Source organism: Exophiala aquamarina (genome assembly GCF_000709125.1).
Source record: "Exophiala aquamarina CBS 119918 chromosome Unknown aczIA-supercont1.4, whole genome shotgun sequence".
Lineage (NCBI taxonomy): Eukaryota > Fungi > Ascomycota > Eurotiomycetes > Chaetothyriales > Herpotrichiellaceae > Exophiala > Exophiala aquamarina.
The window spans coordinates 1648322-1671304 of record NW_013550584.1 but is presented as its reverse complement, the minus strand read 5'-3'; the positions used below and the strand labels follow the sequence as shown (position 1 = coordinate 1671304).

At 50.3% G+C, this 22983-nt stretch overlaps 5 protein-coding genes across 5 annotated transcripts; 3 read left to right on the top strand and 2 right to left on the bottom strand.

Annotated features, from left to right (window-relative positions):
* Positions 1-180: 180 nt before the first annotated feature.
* Positions 181-1351, bottom strand: A1O9_05711 (uncharacterized protein; the record flags this gene model as incomplete). The annotated part of the gene is made up of 2 exons (XM_013404927.1): positions 181-980; positions 1039-1351. 2 exons carry the CDS (start codon positions 1349-1351, stop codon positions 181-183), a joined length of 1113 nt encoding a protein of 370 aa, XP_013260381.1.
* Positions 1352-1891: 540 nt separating this feature from the next.
* Positions 1892-2870, bottom strand: A1O9_05710 (enoyl reductase; the record flags this gene model as incomplete). The annotated part of the gene is made up of 2 exons (XM_013404926.1): positions 1892-2775; positions 2831-2870. The coding sequence occupies 2 exons, from the start codon at positions 2868-2870 to the stop codon at positions 1892-1894; spliced, it is 924 nt and encodes a 307-aa protein (XP_013260380.1).
* A 1310-nt stretch (positions 2871-4180) lies between these two features.
* Positions 4181-7138, top strand: A1O9_05709 (uncharacterized protein; the record flags this gene model as incomplete). Its single annotated transcript, XM_013404925.1, has 1 exon — positions 4181-7138. One exon carries the CDS (start codon positions 4181-4183, stop codon positions 7136-7138), a length of 2958 nt encoding a protein of 985 aa, XP_013260379.1.
* Positions 7139-8575: 1437 nt separating this feature from the next.
* On the top strand, positions 8576-20769 carry A1O9_05708 (E3 ubiquitin-protein ligase HUWE1; the record flags this gene model as incomplete). The annotated part of the gene is made up of 3 exons (XM_013404924.1): positions 8576-8623; positions 8675-20574; positions 20628-20769. 3 exons carry the CDS (start codon positions 8576-8578, stop codon positions 20767-20769), a joined length of 12090 nt encoding a protein of 4029 aa, XP_013260378.1.
* Positions 20770-21949: 1180 nt separating this feature from the next.
* A1O9_05707 (60S ribosomal protein L8-B) lies at positions 21950-22778 on the top strand (the record flags this gene model as incomplete). The annotated part of the gene is made up of 3 exons (XM_013404923.1): positions 21950-21986; positions 22067-22287; positions 22380-22778. The coding sequence occupies 3 exons, from the start codon at positions 21950-21952 to the stop codon at positions 22776-22778; spliced, it is 657 nt and encodes a 218-aa protein (XP_013260377.1).
* Positions 22779-22983: the final 205 nt, after the last annotated feature.

Sequence of the window (22983 nt, the reverse complement as noted above, 5' to 3'; positions counted from 1 at the left end):
CCGTCCATGCAATTATGGGCCTTAATCTTAGGTCTGAGCTTGTGTAATCGGACATCCGGAACAATTTGACAACAGGATACGGCCCGCCAGCGGGTTATTGTCGTGTTGACCTCGGGTAAAACAGGCCGTACTGGACCCGAGAGATTTGGACGCAGATATCGAATCCCGAGGTGTTGACACTCAGGGTTGAAATCTTGGTCTCCCCGCGACCTCTGCTTCTGAATGTTTCTGTGGTGCTGCCGGAGGAGCACTAAAATCCTGTGTCCTGCCCTCAAGTCTACCAATGAGTTTTTCCCACAGAGAGAAATATTGCCCCATCTCGTCCTCGCAATTGCGCTTCGGATCAATTCGGCACTCTTTGAAGTTGACAACGAGATCTCCTCCCTGCCACATACTATCATGGGTGCGGGTTATACCAGTGATGGAGTCACGCACTGGCGGTGTGGCATGGTTGTAAGAGTTGAATCGTCGCTGTTCAACGAGAACCAATTTGGCCAACACGGTTGGATGCCACTGGACAAGATGCTCTAAAGCATGGTTCTCTGCCTTTTGAAAGGCGTAGGCACGGTATAGAGGGTCGAACCAGGCGTCTAGGAAGTACTGTGCCCAGTTGTCGGTTGTGCTGGGAGTGAACGGGGTGTTACGGAGGATGAAGGAAGTGTGGGCAATATTATTCATGTCCTGGGACAGTATCAAATGGGTCCGAGAAGGCTTGAGGTGCGAATAGGTGTGAATCACGGAATCAGGCGGTACGACAGGGATGTCTTTCTTCATGAGAGATTCGAGAGGTTGCAAGATATGTTCTTCCAGCGACAGAGCGGGATTCGTTATCAGAGCATCGGCGGACAGAGCCCAGAAGAATGTGCTCGAGGCATGAATGGTCAACGCATGGCGCAGGGCTGGGACAATGGACCAAGACGACGGGGAAGGATCAACCAGGTTGAAGTAGGTGGATGTGTTTGTGTAGAAGGTTTTGTAACCTGAATTCTTGATTAGTACAGCCACATGGTAAGTCTGGCTCTTTTCAGCTTGCCATACCGTGTTGCGCCGCGTAGTGATTGCGGTTTGTCTTGACCATGCGTATGTATTCCTTACTCATCACGTCTTCATCGAAGACGGTGACCAGGACGATCTCTTGCGGGCCGTCAATGCCCGATGGGCCAGTCCCGGAATAATCGGCGTCAGTCAGTAGAATATACCTGAGCACCAGGTACAAGGTCAAGAGGGCCAATATGACATATGCCCCGATTTGTAACTGTCTCCGCCGTCTCTGCACAAGGGCGTTGGAGCTGGTGTTGCGAGCGTAGGGAGGTGGGTGTGAGGTCTTGCGAGGGGGAAGAGCGAACTGCATCTTGCCAGCCTATCTACGGGCAGTCGGCAGTTTGGGACTTCATGAATTGGAGAAGAGGGGCCTCATTACTGCAAGTGATGAGTGTGCTCGACTCGCGACTAGCATTGGACGTGGAAGAATTCCTGTGATTGAGAAGTAGTGAGCTGTGAGCAGCGAGTCGTGCAGTGCAGTGTACTGTAGTACATGCGGGAAGGGCCTCTTCTTTCCCGCATGCCCTCGTCAATAATTATTTAAAACTCTAATTAGGCTGCCTAGCTTCCCGCACTCTCAGCCTTGTTGCTGCATTTCATCTGCCACATAGTCACTTGTGGTTACTAGTCACTCATTAGTCACCGTCGATCTGAGGACTGAGAAGCGAAACATGGGCTCTACGATCTACGATCAACCTGGTTGACAGCACGGAATACTCGTAAGACATAGCACAGACTTCTCATTCAAATGTACATTTACGTCTATTTTGTCTATTTATATTTCAAGAATGCCATCTGCTCTTACTAATTTGGAGTTGCCATCAGGCATTGGCATAACTCGATCATCCTGCTACCAGATTCCTGGGAGCATGGTGTATCTCTTCTTCTTGTACTTGTCGCCAAACTCTTTGCGGTAGCGGCGTTCCTTCTTCTTCGCCCACTGCGCCATTTGAGCCACCGAAATGACGGAGAAGATCAGGACTCCCCAGCTCAGGCCGCTGACGAGATAAACACCGATCCATGATACTGTCTCGGTCAAGTAGTTTGGGCAAGTCACCAATCTAAACAATGGTCCTTGAGGTATCCCTCTTTCCGTACCCCCAGAACTGCGCAATCCCATTAGAGTGAGGTGGGATTGGAGATTGCCCAACTCTCCAATCGTGTAGAGTACCAATCCGGGGTACAAGAGTAAAGGATTGGGCGCCTTCGCAGTTGCAGATGATGGTGCATAGACAAAGGCTGCAATTAAGACTCCTGACAATATCCAGTAGTGAAAACTATTCTTGAAGATGTTGCGCAGCGGCATTGTAGCAGCGGAGAAACGATGGATAAACAGGGTCTCTAGCTCTCTCTTGATGAAGTGCAAGACGACTAGCCATAAGGTGACAGTTTGAAGTTGAGAAGGTTCCTTGGGCGCAGAAGGATACACATATGGGCGTAAAGTATAGACGAGGGGATGAATGAGGATCGGGCCTACATACTCGACAATGAAGACGGTTCGCCACGCGATTTGGGTTCCCAGGTCTTTCACATATACGGTGCTTTGATTGCGCAGTCCAGTAGCATGCGCCGACACATCTTTCGAATTGGTGATGACCGTACCATCACTTCCTTTGGTGACCCGTAGCTGATGGACCGAGAACCGGGTCTCTTGGGAAAGCTTGGAGTAGATTTCAGCAGTGGTTGCGTTAGGGTCGAGTTCGATCGATTCGGGCAAAGCCTTGATGGGCTTTCCTGTGAAATATCAGTATTTGAGTAACGATTGGACTAATATGTTGGATTTCAGTACCTCGTGGACGAATTTGCAGGGTGATTGGTGTCGAGGACATTTTGTTGAATTCGTGACAAGGCCTCCAAACAGGTGCAGAGGTGGAATAAGCCGCCGTCTCCAGCGGCCAGGTAAATTTAGGAAGCCACGGCTCAAGGGAAGCGTATACCGTGGTGTGTACGAGAACTGCAGAGTAGTACGAGGCGCTGTACAATTGAGTTGAATGAATGGCCTGTGGTGGCTGCTGCTAGGAGTGACAAGACTGCGGGTTCAACGCAAAAAGTAGACGTGGTGTACTCTGGGTGGAGGAGACTTGGGAGGGTTCCGAGGCTGTACGGATGTGCAGATAATGGCCCAGAGGTTGGCGATTACTGGTAATTAAGCGACCTGGGCACTCCCCAGGGCCCGAGGGCCTATGGGCACCAATCAGATGCTGTTCGTACGAGTGTAGTTACCTCCGAGAAGGCCCTCCGTAGGCAGTCAGTAGGTACTCCGTAGGTACTCCGTACTCCATATGGGCTCTGGTAATTGAAGAACGTGCTGGGTGACGTGGATGCACCTGCCAAGGGCCAACGGGTGCTCCTGTTCACCCAAGCTTGAATGCCCAGGTCTCTAGGCGCTCGCGAATCCATCCTTGCCCGGCACCTGCGGCTTCCGCTCCCCAGACCTCACGTTTGTCCAGCAATGCGCAAGCCCCAACCAGAACCGGGCAAGCGAGTAACGCGGCCTTCTCGACTTGTTCGAACCATACCTCGTGCCTGCCAGGAGTCCAGGACAGAGCAGACATTGACAAACGGGCCCTGGGCCCTGGCCCCTGGCACCTTTCCTCGGATCGCGGGAGAAGCCGCATGAGAGCAACCGCGTGCCTTGGACGTTCGCACTCGTACTAGCACTGGAAGAATGGCGGCCGGCGTCTTTCTCCCCTCCAATCATTCCGCTAGCATTGCCAACTTCATGTCTAAAAAGGTGCTTACTTTTGACCACCACCTAATTCTGAACTTTTATGCTACATGACTCTTTCGAGGCTTCGGGTGTCCACGTTCGAGGTGGTCCACTTGGCTGCCACAGCCTTTTAGAGGCTTGGAGCTGAATCCGACACTATTGGTGGCGTTTCCCCAGACACGACGCCCACTCCAGCTGTTAAGGGGCTGGCTGAGAATGTGAAGACTGTGCAGCGATTCACGGAAATGTCTCGCCTCCCCTAAACATAAGCCTTACGAACACCAGCTCTTCGTCCCAGCCGTGGGTTCAAATAAATACCGAGTATGTACAGCCTCCTCGCTGTGTTTGGGTTCCTTTTTCCTGTCGAGTGTTTAGCCATTTCCTCTCCTTTCGATCCGGAACATTCGCCTGCTGTTTCGTCTCTTCAATATGCCGTCTTTCTTTAGAAAGCTCACCTCGGGTATGCTATGCTTGAGTCCCTCAGGCAATGACCCTCACTCAGAGACAACAGGTTCTATCCGAAAGCCAAAGACCCAGCCAGTCCGGAAAATCCACGATGATGATGGACCAACATCCAAAGGCTCACACGATTCCCTGTCCTCCAGTGATAGTCAAAAGTCCAACTACGTCCTCGAAGTTCTCCGAACCTTCAACATCAAGCACATTAAGACTGTCAGTGATGTTGTCATGGAGGGCGTCGAAGGCAAGCCTGTCGACGACAAGACCTATCTAATGGAACGCATTATCCAGCTTGTCGCAGACCTGCCCCTTGAAAGTAGGACCAGCGCCACACTGACCAATGCTTTTCTTAACCAATTGTGGACCGACCTTCAACATCCACCTCCCTCCTATCTTGGCACCGAATACACCTATCGCAAGGCTGATGGCTCGAACAACAATATTCTGTGGCCCCATCTGGGTGCTGCTAGACAGCCGTATGCACGTACAGTCCGACCAAGGCTGATGCAGCCGGTTGCTCGCCCTGACCCGGGCCTCATCTTTGACAGTCTGTTGGCACGAAAGAAGTTCACGCCGCATCCCAACAAGATATCCAGCGTGCTCTTCTACCTTGCATCAATAATCATTCACGACATCTTCCATACCAGTCACCGAGATTTTAGCATCTCCGAGACCTCATCATATCTCGATCTTGCCCCTCTCTACGGCAACTCCGTTGAAGAGCAACATTCCGTCCGAACACTGCAGGATGGTAAGCTCAAGCCTGACTGTTTCTTTGATAGGCGGATTCTGGGCTTCCCTCCAGGCGTTGGGGTCCTGCTCATCATGTTCAACCGCTTTCACAATCATGTTGCAGCGCATCTCGCCTCAATTGACCAAGGTGGACGTTTCTCCAGTATACTTCACCCGCCAGGAAAGCCCAGACCTGCAAATGCCGAAGAGCTCTACGATGATGCTCTGTTTCAAACTGCAAGGCTTGTCACAACTGGCCTCTACATAAATATCATCTTGAACGACTACGTCAGAACCATTCTCAATCTAAACAGAGTCGACAGCCATTGGAATCTTGATCCCAGATCGGAGGAGGGCAAGGCTCTCCTCGGCCATAAGATCCCAGAGGCTACAGGCAATTCTGTCTCTGCCGAATTCAACCTGGTGTATCGCTGGCATTCGTGTGTCTCTCAGAGAGATGAGCAGTGGACTGAAGATGTTTACACCAAATTGTTGGGAAGGCAATCCACCCAGTCGCTTGGGGACTTCCTGGGCAAACTTGGCGAGTGGGCGCAAAAGCTACCAGCTGATATTCTGCAGCGCGACTTTGCCGGCCTTGAGAGATCTGCCGATGGCAAGTATTCAGACGACAAACTTTCAGCTATTTGGACTTCTTCGGTCGAAGATGTGGCTGGGAGTTTCGGAGCACAACATGTCCCCGAGATCCTAAGGAACGTTGAAATTCTCGGAATAATACAAAGCAGATCTTGGAACCTCGCAAGCTTGAACGAGTTCCGGGAGTATTTCAAATTGGCTCCTCACGAATCATTTGAGAGCATCAATCCGGATCCCGTAGTGGCAGAGCAATTACGTCGGCTGTATGGCCACCCTGACAATGTCGAGATCTACCCCGGCATAATTGTCGAAGCCGCAAAAGAACCCAGAGTGCCTGGCAGCGGTCTCTGCACCAACTTCACCATATCCCGGGCAGTTCTGTCCGATGCTGTTGCGCTGGTCAGAGGTGATCGTTTCTATACTGTCGATTATACGCCCCAAGCACTTACCAACTTTGGCTTCAACGAAGCCAGCTATGATCCCGCCATCAATTACGGGTGTGTCCTCTACAAGCTTGTCCTCAATGCCTTCCCGAACAACTATCAGCAAAATTCCATATACGCTCATTACCCTCTCGTTGTGCCAGATGAGAACAAGGCTATTCTCACACGATTGAAGAAGGCCGATCTGTACAACTTCGAAAAGCCAGTGGACGTCTCTGCTGTGATCACTCTCACTTCTCAGCAAACAATCAAGAGCGTGATTGGCAACACGACGGATTTTCATCCCACCTGGAATCCTCAAATTTTCTCGCCCACCCGCGGGCCCGTCAAGTCTGAGCATCAACATCCACTCTTGGCCCAGCAACTGGTAGCCAGCAAGGGCTTGGAAAGTGCGACCGCTTCATTCTATAAGGATGCCATTTCCACTCTGCTGAAGACGCAAGCATATCAAGTTGCCGGCATCAAGCAAGTCGATATTCTTCGAGATGTCTTGAACATCGTCCACGCGCGATTTACCGCGAACTTGTTTCTGTTGCCTCTCAACACCAAAGAACACTCCAAGGACGGGTACGGTGAGGTAGATCTAATCTCGCTACTGTCAGCGGTATACTCAAGTGTGAGTGCGGAACATAGCCCTGCTCGTCGTTTCGTGATTACGAAAATAAAGCAAAAGGATATAAGACAATTGGCCGAGCGGATCCAAGATGAGGTTGACAGTGTGGTAAAGGGGAGCTTCGGGCTTCACTCGCATTCTACAGTCCAACTTCGCAATCTTGCGGTGCAAGCCGTCCAAGCCGTGTCCCAAAATGGACTGTCGGTCTCTGACATTGTGTGGACGCAGATCTTGCCCCTGGCGGCCAGATCCTTTGTTGCTCAGTCCCGGTTCTTCGCCGAGAGCCTGGATCATTTCCTTGGAGAAGGCCAAGGGCAAGCACAGTCCTTTGTTGATGCCAATTATACCGCCGTGCCAGAAAAGATACAAGAGTATATCAGCAGAAGTTCTGGCAAGCAACGATCCGCTCCAGTGTCGAAAAAGGCCGTGGTATCTGCAACTATTCAAGACGGGGAGCGACAAGTTGAAATTTTGCCTGGACAGCTGGTACTCTGCGACCTTGTAAGTCATCTCCGAGAGATTCTTGCTGTGTTCAAAACTTGCTAACAACTTTTCGTCAGACCGGAGAAGAGCAGGCTCATGATTCGGTCCATGGGGTGGAACTTTCTCTGGAGAAACAGTTAGGTGAGGTGGGCTTTGGAGAGGCGCTTGAATGCTTGCTAGATTTGAACGGCTTCACTCGGGCCGTCGGACCAACTGGACAATTGAGAAAGATCAAGGTGGGAAACACAGCCAAGTATCTCAACATTGAAGAGAGCAAGACAGTGTTGTACCCTGGATCAATGAAGATCGACTGGAAAGGATGAGTGGCACAAAGTACTTCGTACCTAGGTTTATCAATAGTTTTCGGGGTTTGAAACCAGTCAGCAGAAGTGTTGAGATTATCATAGCCTAGGAAAAAGGAATTTGCAGACAACACCTGGAGGCTCAGAGGCAACGCTTTGCCTCGTGGATGCGACTGTGCCAGCAAGTCAAGGCTGGCATGGTATTTTGAATCAATCACGTGTCAGGTTTGATCTGGTAACTTGCTGGCTGGGCGCCTGCCGGACGCCGGCAGAACGCAATGCAGTGGGTGACTATTCTCCAGTACGGAAGTATTTACGTATTATATAAGATGTCTGACGAGCAAAGAATTGAGTTGGTATGACGTTGGCTGCCTCTTGCGAAAGTTGGAGACTCGGTTCACCAGTTAATCCGGGCTGTGAGTCGTTCAAGTTACTGCAAGAATAGTAAATAATGATGAAATTATGAGCGTATGAACACACGCACACTGCCCGTTTGCCACTTTTGCAGAGGCAAAATTTCAGACAGAGGTCGTCCATCCAACTTGACTGACCAGTCATTATTTGTCCCGCAAATGGGCCCGCCCACGAACCCCAAACCCAAAGTGGCCAGCACTGTGGTGCTTGTATTAACTTTGCAGCCGCTGTGAGTGCAGATTAAAGTAACTGCACCTAGACAATAATTCGTTAACTGCTACCACCGCAGCAGTATCTATCTCGTGTACTATTACAAACTGCCCACTGCATCTACCACCACCACCACCACCACCACCACCATCACCATCACCACCACTTACGACTTCTTGTCATCAGAAGCTGCTCCTTTTCGCAGCACCCTCTTCTTTCCCATCTGCTCTTCCATCCTCCTTCTTCCCACTGTACACTACTTCCCACCGCAGGCAATCAACTCCGCCTGCTAAAGTGCCGTCCGAAGCAGACCGACCCCTTCAGTTCTGCCTCATCTGCATCAATTATTCTCTTCCTCTCAGTCTACGCTTCCATTTTCTGAGCCGGCCACTGATCCTACGGAATCACCTTTCGCCAGATCCTCTTCCGCACTCCTTGCATTCACTCCAGACTTTCTTGCAACTTCCCTCCGTACCACACCGGATTGTTCATCGCTCCACATCACTTCCGAGGCTGAGTCGACATCCCCATCTCTGATGCAGCCTATGCTGCACCAACGCGGGGTCTAGAGAAGATGGTGAAGGTTACGAGGAAGCCTCAGGAGAAGCACAAAGTCTCACTGGTATGTTCCAGACTTTCTCTACAATCCACATATGCTAACCCGCCGTCATAGTCTCCTGCGGTATCAGATCTGGTCAACAAGGTCTCTACCGTTGGCCTTGCTGATCTGCCAGCGCTCTTTACTGGATGGTCTCAGCGATGGCCCTATCCTCGAGGCGATCTGAACAACTGGATTGAACCACTTGACCGCTTTGATTCCATCCTTCAATCCTTCAACTCCAAATATGGCCTCGACAAAGGCCCGCAGACAATCCCCTTTGGCGTTTCTTTACTCCTCGAGGGAAGCCCTGGTGTCGATGACGAGAGACTTAAAGAGCTGAGATTCGGTCCGGAAGGCGATAGAGAGCTCATCGAAGCTATCTTGGTCTTCTCAAAGTTGCTGGTGGAGAAATGCGCCAACAGAGCCGTCTACAATAGTACCGACCGCTTGAATGACTTACTGAACACTACCTCGTTGTCTCTTCTCCATACCACTCTGAGGATAACTTTCTATCTTGCTCAGCGATATGCCGAACGGCCTCCTCCTCCCTCGGGGCAATCAGTCGCAAAATTCTACGATTTCGACCACGACCGTCTCCAAATACTTGCCTCTCCATTTGGGCAACGACAACCCTCTGCCCCTGCCATGAAGCGTACTCCCTCATCTCCTGTCAAGTCAAAATCAAGGGAAAAGTCTCCTCAGACCACCCGATCTCGACAGGGCTCCGTTACTGTGTCGCCCAATGACTTCCGTGCACTTTGCAGAGAGACGTCCTCCCAGAGCGAACGCAGCAAGTCAACGCCTGTGTCTGACCGAGACTGGCAGCAGTGGGCTTACGTCAAGGTCTCGTGGAAATCTTCAGATTCGGAGCAGCATGCTGCCCCACTCACTGGCTCCCAGTCTGAAGGTCCCCCGACTCCCACTCCGGCTCGACGGCATCCTTCGTCATCGCTTGCGGGTCCTCGCATAGAGACCACACATCAAGAGGGACCTCGGCGGATACTTGAAGCACAAACAGAGCCAGACACAAAGACCCTTGAATTCTCCCCTTCAGATCTGCACAACACTAGCATTGAGACGATTCTGGGCCATCAGCCTGAGGACATTCCTACCAAGACCCGCTACGAGCTGCTGCACCAGCTTCGTATCGCGTATGGCTTGATGACCTCGTCGAAGACTCGCAAAGAATTATTGGCCATCCGCCTTCTTTCAATTGCAAGTCTTGCTAATGTTCTGGGTGAAATCGAACTTGCACAGAAATTCCTTCAAACAGAAGGTGGGTTTGGCAAATCTGCAACAGGTCTAATTGAGCAACTTATGGATCTCCTTTATGACCATAAGAAGACCCATTCACCGGTATCACTTTACCTCCAGACAATCGCAATGGAGACTATGGGTATTTTAGCTCATCACAAACTCTTCGCTCCGGACATACACGGCGCGTTGGCTGCAGGCTCAACGCATGGGCTTCTAACGCAACTCACCCAGAAAGGTCTCAATGACATTGCAAAAGACCAAGACAACACAGACACTGTTACTGGTGATGACTGGAGAGATGCTATCTTCACCTTGCCTCGCACTTTGATCGAATCTGGTGGACACCACGGACGTTCAAGCGAAGCAGTGATACCAGCAGCTTTCATCTCAACTTACCTGTGTGGTTTTGGTGTGACTACTGGCAAGGCGTTACGTGTCCATCTTCGAATGCTCGACTTCATCAAGACATTCTTTCACCATTTCAAAGATGGGATGGCGACCTTACTTGCAAGTGGAGCTTTCGAGGTCATTAGCACCCTGCTCGGAAGTCTTGCGACTGGAGCCTGTGCCCTCTACTCGAGTGGCGATGGGATTCCAGCACAGTACAAGACAAGGGCGACGGATTATGAGATCCCCTATATGCACCAACAAATCATTCGCTCCATTATCGACATGATCAATGATATCAGTGGACACCAAGGCGCACAGGCAGACCGGGTGCTGAGAAGTCTGGTCGACTCTCAGGCTTTGCTGCGATCTTTCCGCTTGATTGCTGATAAACTACCTGCATTTGGTGCGTATACCTGGAGCGAGGTTGTGAAGGCGATCTGTGGGTTTTTACATAACGAGCCTACCAGCTATACCGTCATCTCTGAAGCAGGTATCATCCAGAGTCTATTGGATACAATGAAGCCATCTCCGGCCGATTCGACACCGTCAGACCAATCCAAGGACCCAGATTCCATATCCTCGATTCCCAACGAATATCCTCCGGGAATTCCACCGGCCATTGACGCCATCATTAATGTCTCACAAGTCTTTGGTGCTATATGTCTGACAAATGCTGGCTTTGAACTGTTCAAGTCGTCTGGGGCGCTTGAGAAGTTCTTCGAAATTTTCGAATCTCCTGCCCACGTCAAAGTTCTCAAGGACACAAACACTCTGGCTCTGCTTGGGTCAACGTTTGATGAGATTGTCAGACATCACCCCGCTCTTCGGACTTCTGTCCTCAGCGCTGTTATTGTCATGCTTGCTCGTGTGCGGCACATTACTAGGTCCCTGTCAGTCACAATTGGCGCTGGTCCGAAGCTCTGGCTTGGTGGATCAGCTGATGAATATGATCCCTGTGGAGGTCGTGAAGCATTGTCGTTGGAAATAATCCCTCCTGCTTCAACCAAACTTGATGATTCCCGGTCCTTGAAGCCTCTTGAGCTCCCAAATGGAAAATTTTTGCACATCGCAGACGAAACCCTCCCAGTGACTGACGCCTCCAAAATCCCCGCTGATTTTGACCGCCACGGGCTTTCGGCGAACGACTACGCAAGACCGGCAATCGCTTTCCTTGTCACATTCTTCGAGAATCAAACCTTGTGTACCAACTTCCTCGAGTACGGTGGCGCTGATATCCTTCTTGACTTCGTCACACTGCCCAGTCTTCCCGTTGGCGAACAAGCTTTCAGTCGACGTGATGGGTTGTTCAACGAACTAGCCTCCGCGGTGCATATGATGGCAGAGACGAAACCACATCTCATCCTTCCAACCCTAGCAGACCGTCTACGCTTTGCTTGCTCGCAGTTGAATCATTTCAGTCAGTGCCAGCCTCGTAATTGGACTTGTTATTTTTCGACATTGGTGAAAGATGATGCAGCATCCGATAAGTCCACAAAGGGCAAAGAGGCATTAAGCGATGTTGAGCAGAATGGAACACGAATAGCGAAGAGCCTGATGGCCATTTTCTGCTTGTCCCAGGTTCTTGCTGAAGTCTTCAATGTGCCAATGTACACTACCCGGTCGTCTCAGAACTATCTCTTTTCTTTAGTCAACCTCGCGGATATCTTTGCGGACATTTCCAAGATGCTCGGCAGTATCTCCGCAGCTTGCTACCGCGAGGAGATAGCCCTTCAACGTTTGATACCTCAGACGTGGCTCTCTGCAACTAAACCTGAACACTTCTCAACTGGTGATGATGATGTTGACAGAATGTTGAGCGTTCGTGATCCCAATGCTCCTTTTGGCGACATTGGTGCGGCGACGACTTTGGAACAGCCACCTGTGGCTAGTTCTGAAACAGCTCTGCTGCCCAGCCGTGAGGATTCCAAACTTGACGAGGAAAAACGAACACCATTCTTCCGGAACGTCCAGATACTCCGATATCTCTTGATTGAGACGCCTTCTGCAATCACGGACTTTCTTTGTCGGCTTGGACGAGGCATTGCTGCTCGTCGTCGACCCGATACATTTTCTAAGCAGAAGACAGCGTTGGTGGCCAATGCTCTTGCAGCGGCGTATTCGGCTCAACTACAGCCCTACTTCATTACTGGCGGTCCCACTCAACCCGATGCCTCTGCTGTAGAATCAACTTTCACATATCTCGTCATCGTCCTGGACAATGTTCGCCGCAGCTTCTATGACGATACTCAGCCCTCTGCAGGACCTATGACTACGCCATCGGCACGTCAAAGTTTTGTCATAGAATCTTTCAGAAAAGCAGGCGGTCTCAAAATCCTGACCAAGATTGGGACCGATTTCTATGACCAACTCAAATCCTGCAAAGTAGAGCATTCAACGCTCTCTGCCAATACCGGGCTCAAAATTTGTTTGAATATTCTAGACGAGTTTACCAGCGCCAAGAGCATCATGGAATCGGCGCAGTCAACCAACATGAAGAATGCAGACGCAGCGAGATCGTTTTACTTTGTCCCAGCTCAAGTACTCCTGAATTTACGCATGGAAGCCCTCCCACTAACACGCCTCGTTTGGGAAAGCGACTATGCTGATCAAGCTTCTCGAGACGTTGTGCAGAAGCTGGTGTCTATCTTGAAACACGTTCTGACAGGAGATCATGAGAACGAGGCAATTCAGTCAAATGATCGCCGACCAGCAATCGGGTTCAACCACCGTAGAATGCTCCAAATCGATGCTCAGAAGGTCAATTCGATCAAAGACAAGGGTTATGACGAAGGCCTTGTGCGTGAAGCCTTGTATCGCACCAACACAGGGCCATCGAGTAGCATTGCAGCTGCAGAAGAATATTGCAAAGCTTTGATGTTCAACCCTCGTCGGAGAAGGTTGCCCATTCCAGAGACCGAGAACGACGTCACAGCCACCAGCAACCAAACTCCAAGCGCGATGAGTCCACCTGCAAGCGCGCAATCTAATACTATCATGATGTCTTTATCGGGATCGCTCGAAGGCGGTGCCATCGGAGCAACTCCTTCTGACGCTACCGACAATGAAATGAGGGATGTCACAGATTCACAGATAGAAGATCCGGTGTCAACGAGGCATGCAGACAGTGATATCCCCACAAATACTTCTGCGATGAATATTCACAACATATTAAATGAAGACAACAACGGCTCAGGAATCCATTCATCGGATCCTCCGTTTCCGGAACTGTCATCCATCTACTCTGTTGAGAGTATTAATGCTGAACGAGATACGATTCGAGAAGATTTAGCTGACCGTTGCAATAACGTTCTCAATACCCACCAGAATCTGACTTTTGAGCTATATGATCTAATAGAGAGCGCCACCAAGAAACTCGGCGATGCCGAAGCCAAAGACTATTGGCGAACCACTACAAATCTGCTTGTCAGCTCACTCTTGTCAATGCAAGTTGACGAAGACATCAATGAAGCTCGGGGCAAGAAAATTGCTGCTGCAGCACATCTAGTTGCTCTGCTCTTTCAAGATGGTGAGGTGTTTGCAGATACACTCAGCATCTATCAAGAGTCTTTTGAAGACCTGCTGACTTTCTTGAAACTTCCTCAATCAAATGGACGCACAGCTGAAGATTCGTTCCCCTGGGTAGCTCCCATTCTGCTAATAATTGAGAAAATGCTTTCAAGAGATAGCGAGCCGGCTGAAGTTAAGTGGGAAGCGCCAAATGACGTGGAAGCCGTCAAGAAGCCTATTGTTACCCCTACCGCGATTTTCAGCCTCGATGAGAAGCAGAAGCTGCTTACGGCTCTGATTAACATGCTTAACCGTGTGGGTAAAGACAAAGCAATGGCACTTGCAATTACTCGGGTCCTTGTAGTTCTTACACGTACGCGCGAGATTGCCACTCGACTTGGGGAGAAGCGTAATCTCCAGCGGCTGTTCATGATGGTCAAGCAACTGGCGCACGGGATCGGTCATCGAGTGCAGAGCACGTTCATGATCATTTTGCGACACATCATGGAGGACGAGCATACCTTGAAGCAGATTATGCGAAATGAAATTTGTGCAGCGTTCACAGGAAGGAACTCAACAAGACACATGGATCCAACAAGCTACGTTCGGGATCTCTATCACCTTGTTGTAAGATCTCCTGAAATCTTTGTGCAAGTCACAGAAGAGCTTGTCAAGTTGTCTTCCTGGCCTCCACACAATTCATCTCCCGGTCTGGTCCTCCAAGAGAATGCTCTTAACCAATTGGCAATGAAGGAGACTGGAGTGACGAAACCAACATACGAAGCTACTGACCCTTCCACAGAACCTGCAGAGAGTGTCGAGGCCCCCAGCGATCCAATTCAGGACAGCGGCAAAGGCAAAGGACTTGATCTGAAAACCCCCACCGTGGAACACCCTGATGGTGTCATTCACTTCATCCTCTCCGAGCTTGATAGCTACAAAGATGTCGAGGACAAAGAACTTGTTCCTGAAAACCCTAGTCCAACGAATTTGAACGAAAAAGAACATCCTGACACGCCAGCCACCACCAGTGATAATGCGGATGAAAGTGCGCCTCTATCCAAGCCAGAGAAGCTTAAGTTCAGACCGGAGGACCATCCAATTTTCTCCTACCGTTGCTTCTTGATGTACAGCCTTACAGAGCTGTTGCACTCTTACAACCGTGCCAAAATCGAACTCATCAACTTCTCCAAGAAAGCAGATCCAATGGTAGCTACTCCTTCCAAACCTCGGTCCTATATTCTCAATTACTTCCTGCATCGGCTAATCCCGTCTTGCTACGTCGATAAAGAGGATTCCTTGCATTTCAAGAAGAAGCTTCTCACGAGCGACTGGGCTATTCGTGTCATAGTAGCATTGTGCTCTAAGACTGGCGAACAGGCCTTCACGCGGGTTGGTCAACGAAATACATCGCAGAGCCCAATCGTTGATTTGGACACTGAGCCTGAGTTAACATTTGTGCGTCGCTTCGTACTTGAACATGCCATCAAGTCTTACAAGGATGCGATTTCATCCACGGAGCCGCTGCAGATGAAGTATAGTCGGCTTCTTTGCCTCGCTGACACCTTCAATCGTCTTCTGACAAAACCTGCAGTCCCCGAGGGTTCTGCTGGTTCTCACAACAATTCATATAAGGTTCTTGGTCGCATGATGTTTGAAAAGAACATGACGGCAATATTGACATCCTCTCTGGTCGACATAGACCTCTCATACCCTGGATCGAAGAGAGTGATCAAGTTTATTTTGAGACCCCTTCAGGAACTCACAACTCTCGCCTCACAACTTAGTTTGACCAATCCCGAGCTTCTGACACCCGCTGTCGGTAGTATGCCAGACCATGACATTTCTTCTGCATCTTCTGTCTCTGATGTTGACGATGATAGAGAGGAAACTCCAGACTTATTCCGCAACTCTGCTTTAGGAATGCTTGATCCTAATCGTGACCCGGAGTCCGATTCTGAGTCCGACGACGAAGATGAGGATGAGGAGATGTATGATGAGGAGTATGAGGACGACATGGAGTATGATAACGAAATGGTCGCTGGTGGAAACGATGATGAGGCCGTTAGTGATGAAGATGTTGATGACGAAATGACCGCAGATGGTCCAATCGAAGGTCTTCCGGGCGATGTGCCAATGGATATTGAGTTTGTGGTGAATGATCCTCATATGGACATTGATTCTGATGAAGACGATGAGGATGAAGAGGAAGAAGATTCCGACGATGACGAGGAGGAGGATGGAGAGGATTTCATGATCGAAGAAGACGACGCCGGGGAACTAAACGGAGATGATGAGAACGACAGCCTCAACGAGGGTCTTGGTGAGGATGAAGGTGAATGGGAAGATGAAGGCGACGAAGACCAAGAAGACGGCGCGAGCGACGATCAAAATGGAGCGGAAGAAATGAACTTCGACGGAGACGACATTCCTCTAGCCGGTCATGGTAACGGAGGCACTCCTGCGGTTCTCAGCAGCCTTCTCAGAGTTCTTGAGGACCATGACATGGACGGTCCCATCGGCATGGCACCCAATATCCCCCCCGAGCTCATAGTCCCTGCGTCTGGATCTGGCGACCCCGGCGACGAGGACGATGAGGACGAGGACGAGGATGAAGGTGAGGAGATGGATGAGAATGATGATTTGGACCAGTTCGACTTCGATCATTTCCTCGCAGGAGGCGGAGATGACCTTCTTGACCAGGGAGATGGTTTGGTTTGGAATGAGTTCCCGTCTTTCGTTCGTCGACATCGCCCTATGCGTGGCACGGGGGGCCATATCTCTAGTTTCATCGGTCGACGTCTCGGCCATGCAGACGAAATGCATCACATCAATCGTGCTGCTAGACATGGTCAACATGGCAGGCCTGGTGGTGATGATGGCACTAATCCGTTATTACGCCGGCCTCCAGCAGACCACATTCGTCCTCAGCGGGAGGGATTGGTCCGCCCTGGTTTTTTGCCTCCTGGACTTGGGAACATTCAGGAGCTTCCGGGCTTCCCTGGCATTGGGACAACTTTCCAGACCGTTATCCGCAACGGTGACATTTCTCCTCCACATGGATCTCTCCTTGACACTCTGGTTCAAGCTTTCAGTCGTGATGAAAGTGCCCGGCCCATTTTCAGCTTCGCTGGAACCCCGGATGACCTACGTCAAGCTCTTTCGAGGCCTACCATCTCTGGATTCGGCCATCGCCACCATTCTCGTGAGGACAGTCCGCGCGCTGCTCATTTCATTCCAGCGACAACAATAACAAGATGGCAAGAAGAGTCGCGAATCCTGTTTGGCAGCACATCTGTTGACAAGATGCAACGTGTTCAGATTCTCATCATGTCAGTTCTTGTACCTCCAGCTCAAGAAGAGGAGAAAGAAAGGCGCCGAAAGCGTGAGGAAGAGCAGAAGGCTGAGCGAGAGGAACAAGAAAAGCTTAGAATTGAATCAGAACGTCTCAAGAAGGAAGCAGAAGCGTTGGAGGCAGCTGCTAAGGCAGAGACAGAACGCCTTCGACAAGAAGCCGAAGCCGAAGCAGCGGCCAGGACTCATGAAAACAGTTCTGGTCACCATAATGATGGCGATACAGAGCCAATGGAAGACGTACAAGGTGCTGAGGACAACATCACGCGAGGTGAAAATGCCGCACCGACCGACGACACTGATGCAGAGACACAACCTCGTATCTATACCACGATTCGCGGTCGTCAACTTGACATAACTGGCCTTTCAATCGATATTGAATATCTTGAGGCCCTCCCTGAAGAACTGAGGGAAGAGGTCATCATGCAACAATATGCAACTCGACGTGAGGAAGCACGCCAGGATGGCAACAATGAACCAAGTGGGATTGACCCAGATTTTCTCAATGCGCTGCCCGATGACATTAGAGAAGAAATTCAACAGCAGGAAGCGCATGCTCAACGCAGACGAGAGCGTGAAGCAGCCCGCCGACAAGCTGCAAACTCCACTGGGCCAGCGCAAGCAGAAGAAATGGATAATGATAACTTCCTGGCAACTTTGGATCCCAACTTTAGGCGTGTTATCCTTGCCGAACAACCGCCCGAGGTCTTACGCCAACTTGATCCACGACATGCTGCCGAAGGTCGTGCCCACGCGAGACGCTATCTACAATATTCTGTGGGTGGAGATCGTGACCCCCGAGGCGAGCGTGTCTCTAATGACGCCCCTCAGCGTGATGGCAAGCGACAGGTCATCCAGATGGTTGACAAAGCCGGCGTCGCCACTCTTCTCCGACTCATGTTTCTGCAACAACAAGGATCATTGCGAGCCAACTTATGGCAGATACTGCGCAATATCTGTGGAAACCGACAGACTCGATTTGAGGTCATTAATCTCCTCCTAGTGGTTCTCAAAGAAGGAAGCACTGATGTTAGCGCTGTTGAGCGTAGCCTGGCCAACTTGTCGCTCCGTGCCAAAGCGACTGTGGGACAGAAGACTCCGCAGCCACTGAGACGGACTCTTTCAATGCAACCCAGTGGAGGATTGAGCGAAGAAATCACCCCACTGATTGTTATTCAACAATGCCTCTCTGCCCTGAAGCAATTATCATCAGGCGGGATACATATTCGAAGTATCTTCCTTCGAGAGGTCGACGTTAATCCTGCGAGCAAGAAGGCTAAGGGCAAAGCAAAAGAAGTCCGGACAGCCAAGTATCCTATCAACGACCTCATTGGCCTTCTGGACCGTAAGTTGATTGTCGAGAGCTCATTCTGTCTTCAGCTCCTCGCAGAGCTTCTCGCCGCTGTCACATCTCCACTTCCAACCCTTCTGAGAAAAGACAAAGACAAAGAGCTCGATGAAAAGAAACAGTCTGAGGTCGATCCAGGCAACGCAGAATCTCATGACCATTCATCTCCGGGTACAGCCGAGACGGGTGCTCCATCACGGATATCTATCGCAGAGCACGGCGAGGAAATTGGAGATGCTCCCGCCCCTTCAGCTCCCACCAATGCTAGTACTATTGCAAACGAAGGAGAAACCTCTGTGAAGCCGAGTTCGAATAATGAAGAATCGACTTCCGAAGAGATCAAGTCCAAGAAAACTTTCGACCCACCAGAAATTTTCAAACACAACCTGGAGCTCGTCGTTAGCATCTTCGTTGCTCCAGAATGCAACAGTGATACTTTCCATTCGACTTTGGAGACGTTGTCAAGTCTTTCGTGGATCCCGGGCACCGCTGCAACCTTCAGCAAGGAACTGATCAACCATGTCAAATCGCTTTCTCAATCAATCTGTGTTGACCTGGATGACCTTATTCCACAGTTGCGAGAGGCGCAATTAAGCACAGACTTGCACGCGATCTCTGCTTCCAAGTTTTCTCATGGAGGTTCTGATCAAGTCAAACTCTTGCGGGTCCTTCAGGCGTTAGACTACCTGTCCGCTCCTAAGAAGGACAATGAGGAATCAGAGGAGAATCCGGTGATCAAGAGTATTCTCACCTCTTCATATGAGAGCCTCACTCTTGGCCCCTTGTGGGCCAAGCTTAGTGACTGTCTGACAATAGTTCGCGAGAAGGACAATATCATCAGCTTTGCAAACATCCTCCTGCCATTGATAGAATCATTGATGGTTGTTTGCAAGAACACATCTCTCAAAGATTCTGTTCTGGCCAGGCAAGTCAGAGAGCAAGCACCAAGTAGCCCAGTTCCGGAGGCCATGGATGGTCTGGAAGAGCTCTTCTTCATTTTTACCACCGAACATCGCAAGATTTTGAACGATATTATCAGACAATCACCAAAGTTGATGCAAGGCAATGGTAGCTTTAGTCTACTTGTCAAGAACCCCAAAGTACTCGACTTCGACAACAAGCGTGCATATTTCACGAAGCAGATCCACTCCCGTCTCCATCAGCAACGACATATCCAGCCACCCCTACAGCTGAACGTCCGTCGCGACCAAGTATTCTTGGATTCGTACAAAGCTCTCTACTACAAGTCTGCTGAAGAAATGAAATATGGCAAGCTTAACATTCGGTTCAATGGCGAAGAAGGCGTTGATGCCGGCGGTGTCACTCGAGAATGGTTCCAAGTTCTCGCTCGTGGTATGTTCAATCCAGATTGGGCATTGTGGCAACCCGTCGCTGCTGATCGGACCACCTTCCATCCCAATCCACTGAGTTGGATCAATGGCGAGCACCTTCTATATTTCAAATTCATAGGCCGTATCATCGGCAAAGCACTGCATGAAGGCCGTGTGCTTGATGCTCACTTCAGTCGCGCGGTCTACAAGCGCCTGCTCGGAAAAGAGCCAAATTTGAAAGATCTTGAATCCATGGATCTCGATTACTACAAGAGTCTACTGTGGATTCTTGAAAATGACATCACTGATGTGATCAGCGAAGACTTCTCTGTTATTGAGGAACAATTTGGAGAAGAAAAGGTGGTTGATTTGATCCCGAATGGAAGGAACATTCCTGTCACAGATGAAAACAAGCGCGAGTACGTTAACGCCCAAGTCCGCTACCGTCTCACGACATCAGTACGAGAACAACTCGGGGATTTTGTACGAGGCTTCCACGACATCATCCCGGCTGAGCTTGTTGCCATTTTCGACGAACAGGAGCTGGAGTTGCTCATCTCTGGCCTCCCTGAAATTGATGTCGATGACTGGAAAGCTAATACTGAATATCACAATTACACGGCCAACAGCCCTCAAGTGACCTGGTTTTGGCGGATTGTGAGGGGCATGAGCAACGAAGAAAAGGCCAAATTGCTCCAATTCGTCACCGGTACCAGTAAGGTTCCGCTCAACGGTTTCAAAGACCTTGAGGGCATGCAAGGCAACACCTTGTTCAGTATTCATAAGTAAGTTCGGTTTCCTGCCCGCCTTCGAGAAAGTACTAACCCAGCTTGAACAGGGACCCAAGTCAGTCGCGTCTTCCAACCAGCCATACCTGCTTCAATCAGCTTGATTTGCCCTCTTACGACGACTACGACACCCTCAAGAGTAATTTGATGACGGCCATCAATCTCGGTGCAGACTATTTCGGATTTGCTTGATAGCCTTGGGCCCGTGCATGTGGCAATGAAAGTGCATTACCAACAAGTCCAATGCTAGGAATTCACAACCGCATGAGTACGGCGTTTTTCTTTGATTAAGCGAGCCCAGCATCTCTCCCGAAAGAGAGACAACAATAACATGCATTTACAGGGAGTGGGCAATGGGATTTTGCAATGGGCTGTATCAAAAAGGAGAAGCGAAAATGCGACCACAGGAACGGGACAAAGAGCATCCATGGATGTAATAGTGTTGAGAGGGTGGATACCATGTATTTGAGCTCAGGAAGAGAAGTGCAGGTCTTGAACTGGCGCCAATACCCCGGTTTATCATTTCTCGTAGATAGATTAGCTTGTCAAATAGACCACGCATTATGCGCAGGCAAGACTTCCTTCCTATTGCCAGATTGATCCTATGTCCGTAAGAACCAATGTCGACAACCGAGGGCCTCTTTACCATTTGTATTTCATCCACGTGACTTTCGATCATCTCGCCTAAGTACGCCAAGGCTGATCGGTGCCAAGTTAGCCGATTCCTTTTTCGGCCACACCACATTTCCACATCCACACTGGAACTTTTCACATCTCTTGCACTGGCCCTTTCTCCAACCTTGTTCTGTTCAGCTTCAAAACACTCTCTGTTCTGGTCAAGTCCTTCCTCCCTGCAACCATGGTAAGCTAAGATCGCTATCACCAAGTCGTATACCGAGTCCTGTGCGAGAGAAATGCTGCCTTAAAAAGCAATGTTTCAACTGCAACAGTGACAAACTCCGCTGGCCAGAAGACTCGCGGGTTACTCATGGGATCTGAACTCTTGATTGAGAACTCAGCCAACAACATGAATTACCCGCAGGTTCTACTGTGTATGGTGATGAACTAGGCTGGAGACATCGTTGAGACCAGAGGAGAAATCTTCTTGTCTGATCGTCGTCGTCCCTAGAGTCGAGAGAAATTGATCAGATTTGCTGATGATTTTCTCTTCTCAATGATAGCCACCCAAAGGAAAGAAGCCCGCTCCTGCCCCCTTCCCTCAGGGAAAGGCCGGCTCTGCCAAGAAGGCAGCAAAAGTGAGTGTCTTTTTCTAGAGCTTTGTAGCGCACGACACCTCGACCGAGGTTTACTAACTTGGGTGCACAGAACCCCCTCCTCGAGAAGCGATCTCGAAACTTCGGCATCGGTCAGGATGTCCAGCCTCCCCGCAACCTCTCTCGTATGGTCAAGTAAGCTATTGACTCAACTTGATGCACTGCATCTTGAGTCGCACATTCTAACGAGACCCTTCCTCTTGACAGATGGCCAGAATATGTCCGCCTGCAACGCCAGAAGAAGATCCTCAACATGCGCCTGAAGGTGCCACCAGCGATTGCCCAATTCCAACACACCCTCGACCGCAACACCGCCGCACAAACCTTTAAACTCCTCAACAAGTACCGACCAGAAACCAAGGTCCAGAAGAAGGAGCGACTCCACGCCGAGGCCACCGCCGTTGAGCAAGGAAAGAAGAAGGAGGATGCGAGCAAGGTACGTACACACATGTGCAGACATCTCTGCATCAACACCTCTCAAGCCGCTTTGATCATTCAACTGACACGATCCATTTGTACACAAAATAGAAGCCTTACGTCGTCAAATACGGCCTGAACCACGTTGTGGGACTGATCGAGAACAAGAAGGCGTCACTCGTCCTGATCCCCAACGATGTGGACCCGATCGAGCTTGTGGTTTTCCTTCCCGCTCTGTGCCGCAAGATGGGTGTCCCTTATGCCATCATCAAGGGCAAGGCTCGCTTGGGCACGGTCGTTCACAAGAAGACCGCCGCCGTAGTCGCTCTCACCGAGGTCAAGGGCGAGGACAAGTCCGAGCTCAGCAAACTTGTCTCCGCCATCAATGACGGCTATACCAGCAAGCACGAGGAGAGCCGTCGCCACTGGGGCGGTGGTATCATGGGCAGCAAGGCCGTCGCGAGACAGGAAAAGAAGAGAAAGGCCCTCGAGAGCGCCATCAAGATCTAAACGTCTTGCTTCGTATTCCGTGTACAACCTTTTCTCCCTCCCCTTCTTTCTTGCCCGCCTGCCTCTCTACATGTCCTCCACCACTACTCTGCCAGCCGGGCTCTGCTCTACACACCCTCTCCACTCGCGGGGGGAGGGTCTTTTGTCTCAACCGAAAAGTTAGATGAAACCAATTGATCGGGTAGGACGGGTCCTGCGCACCTCG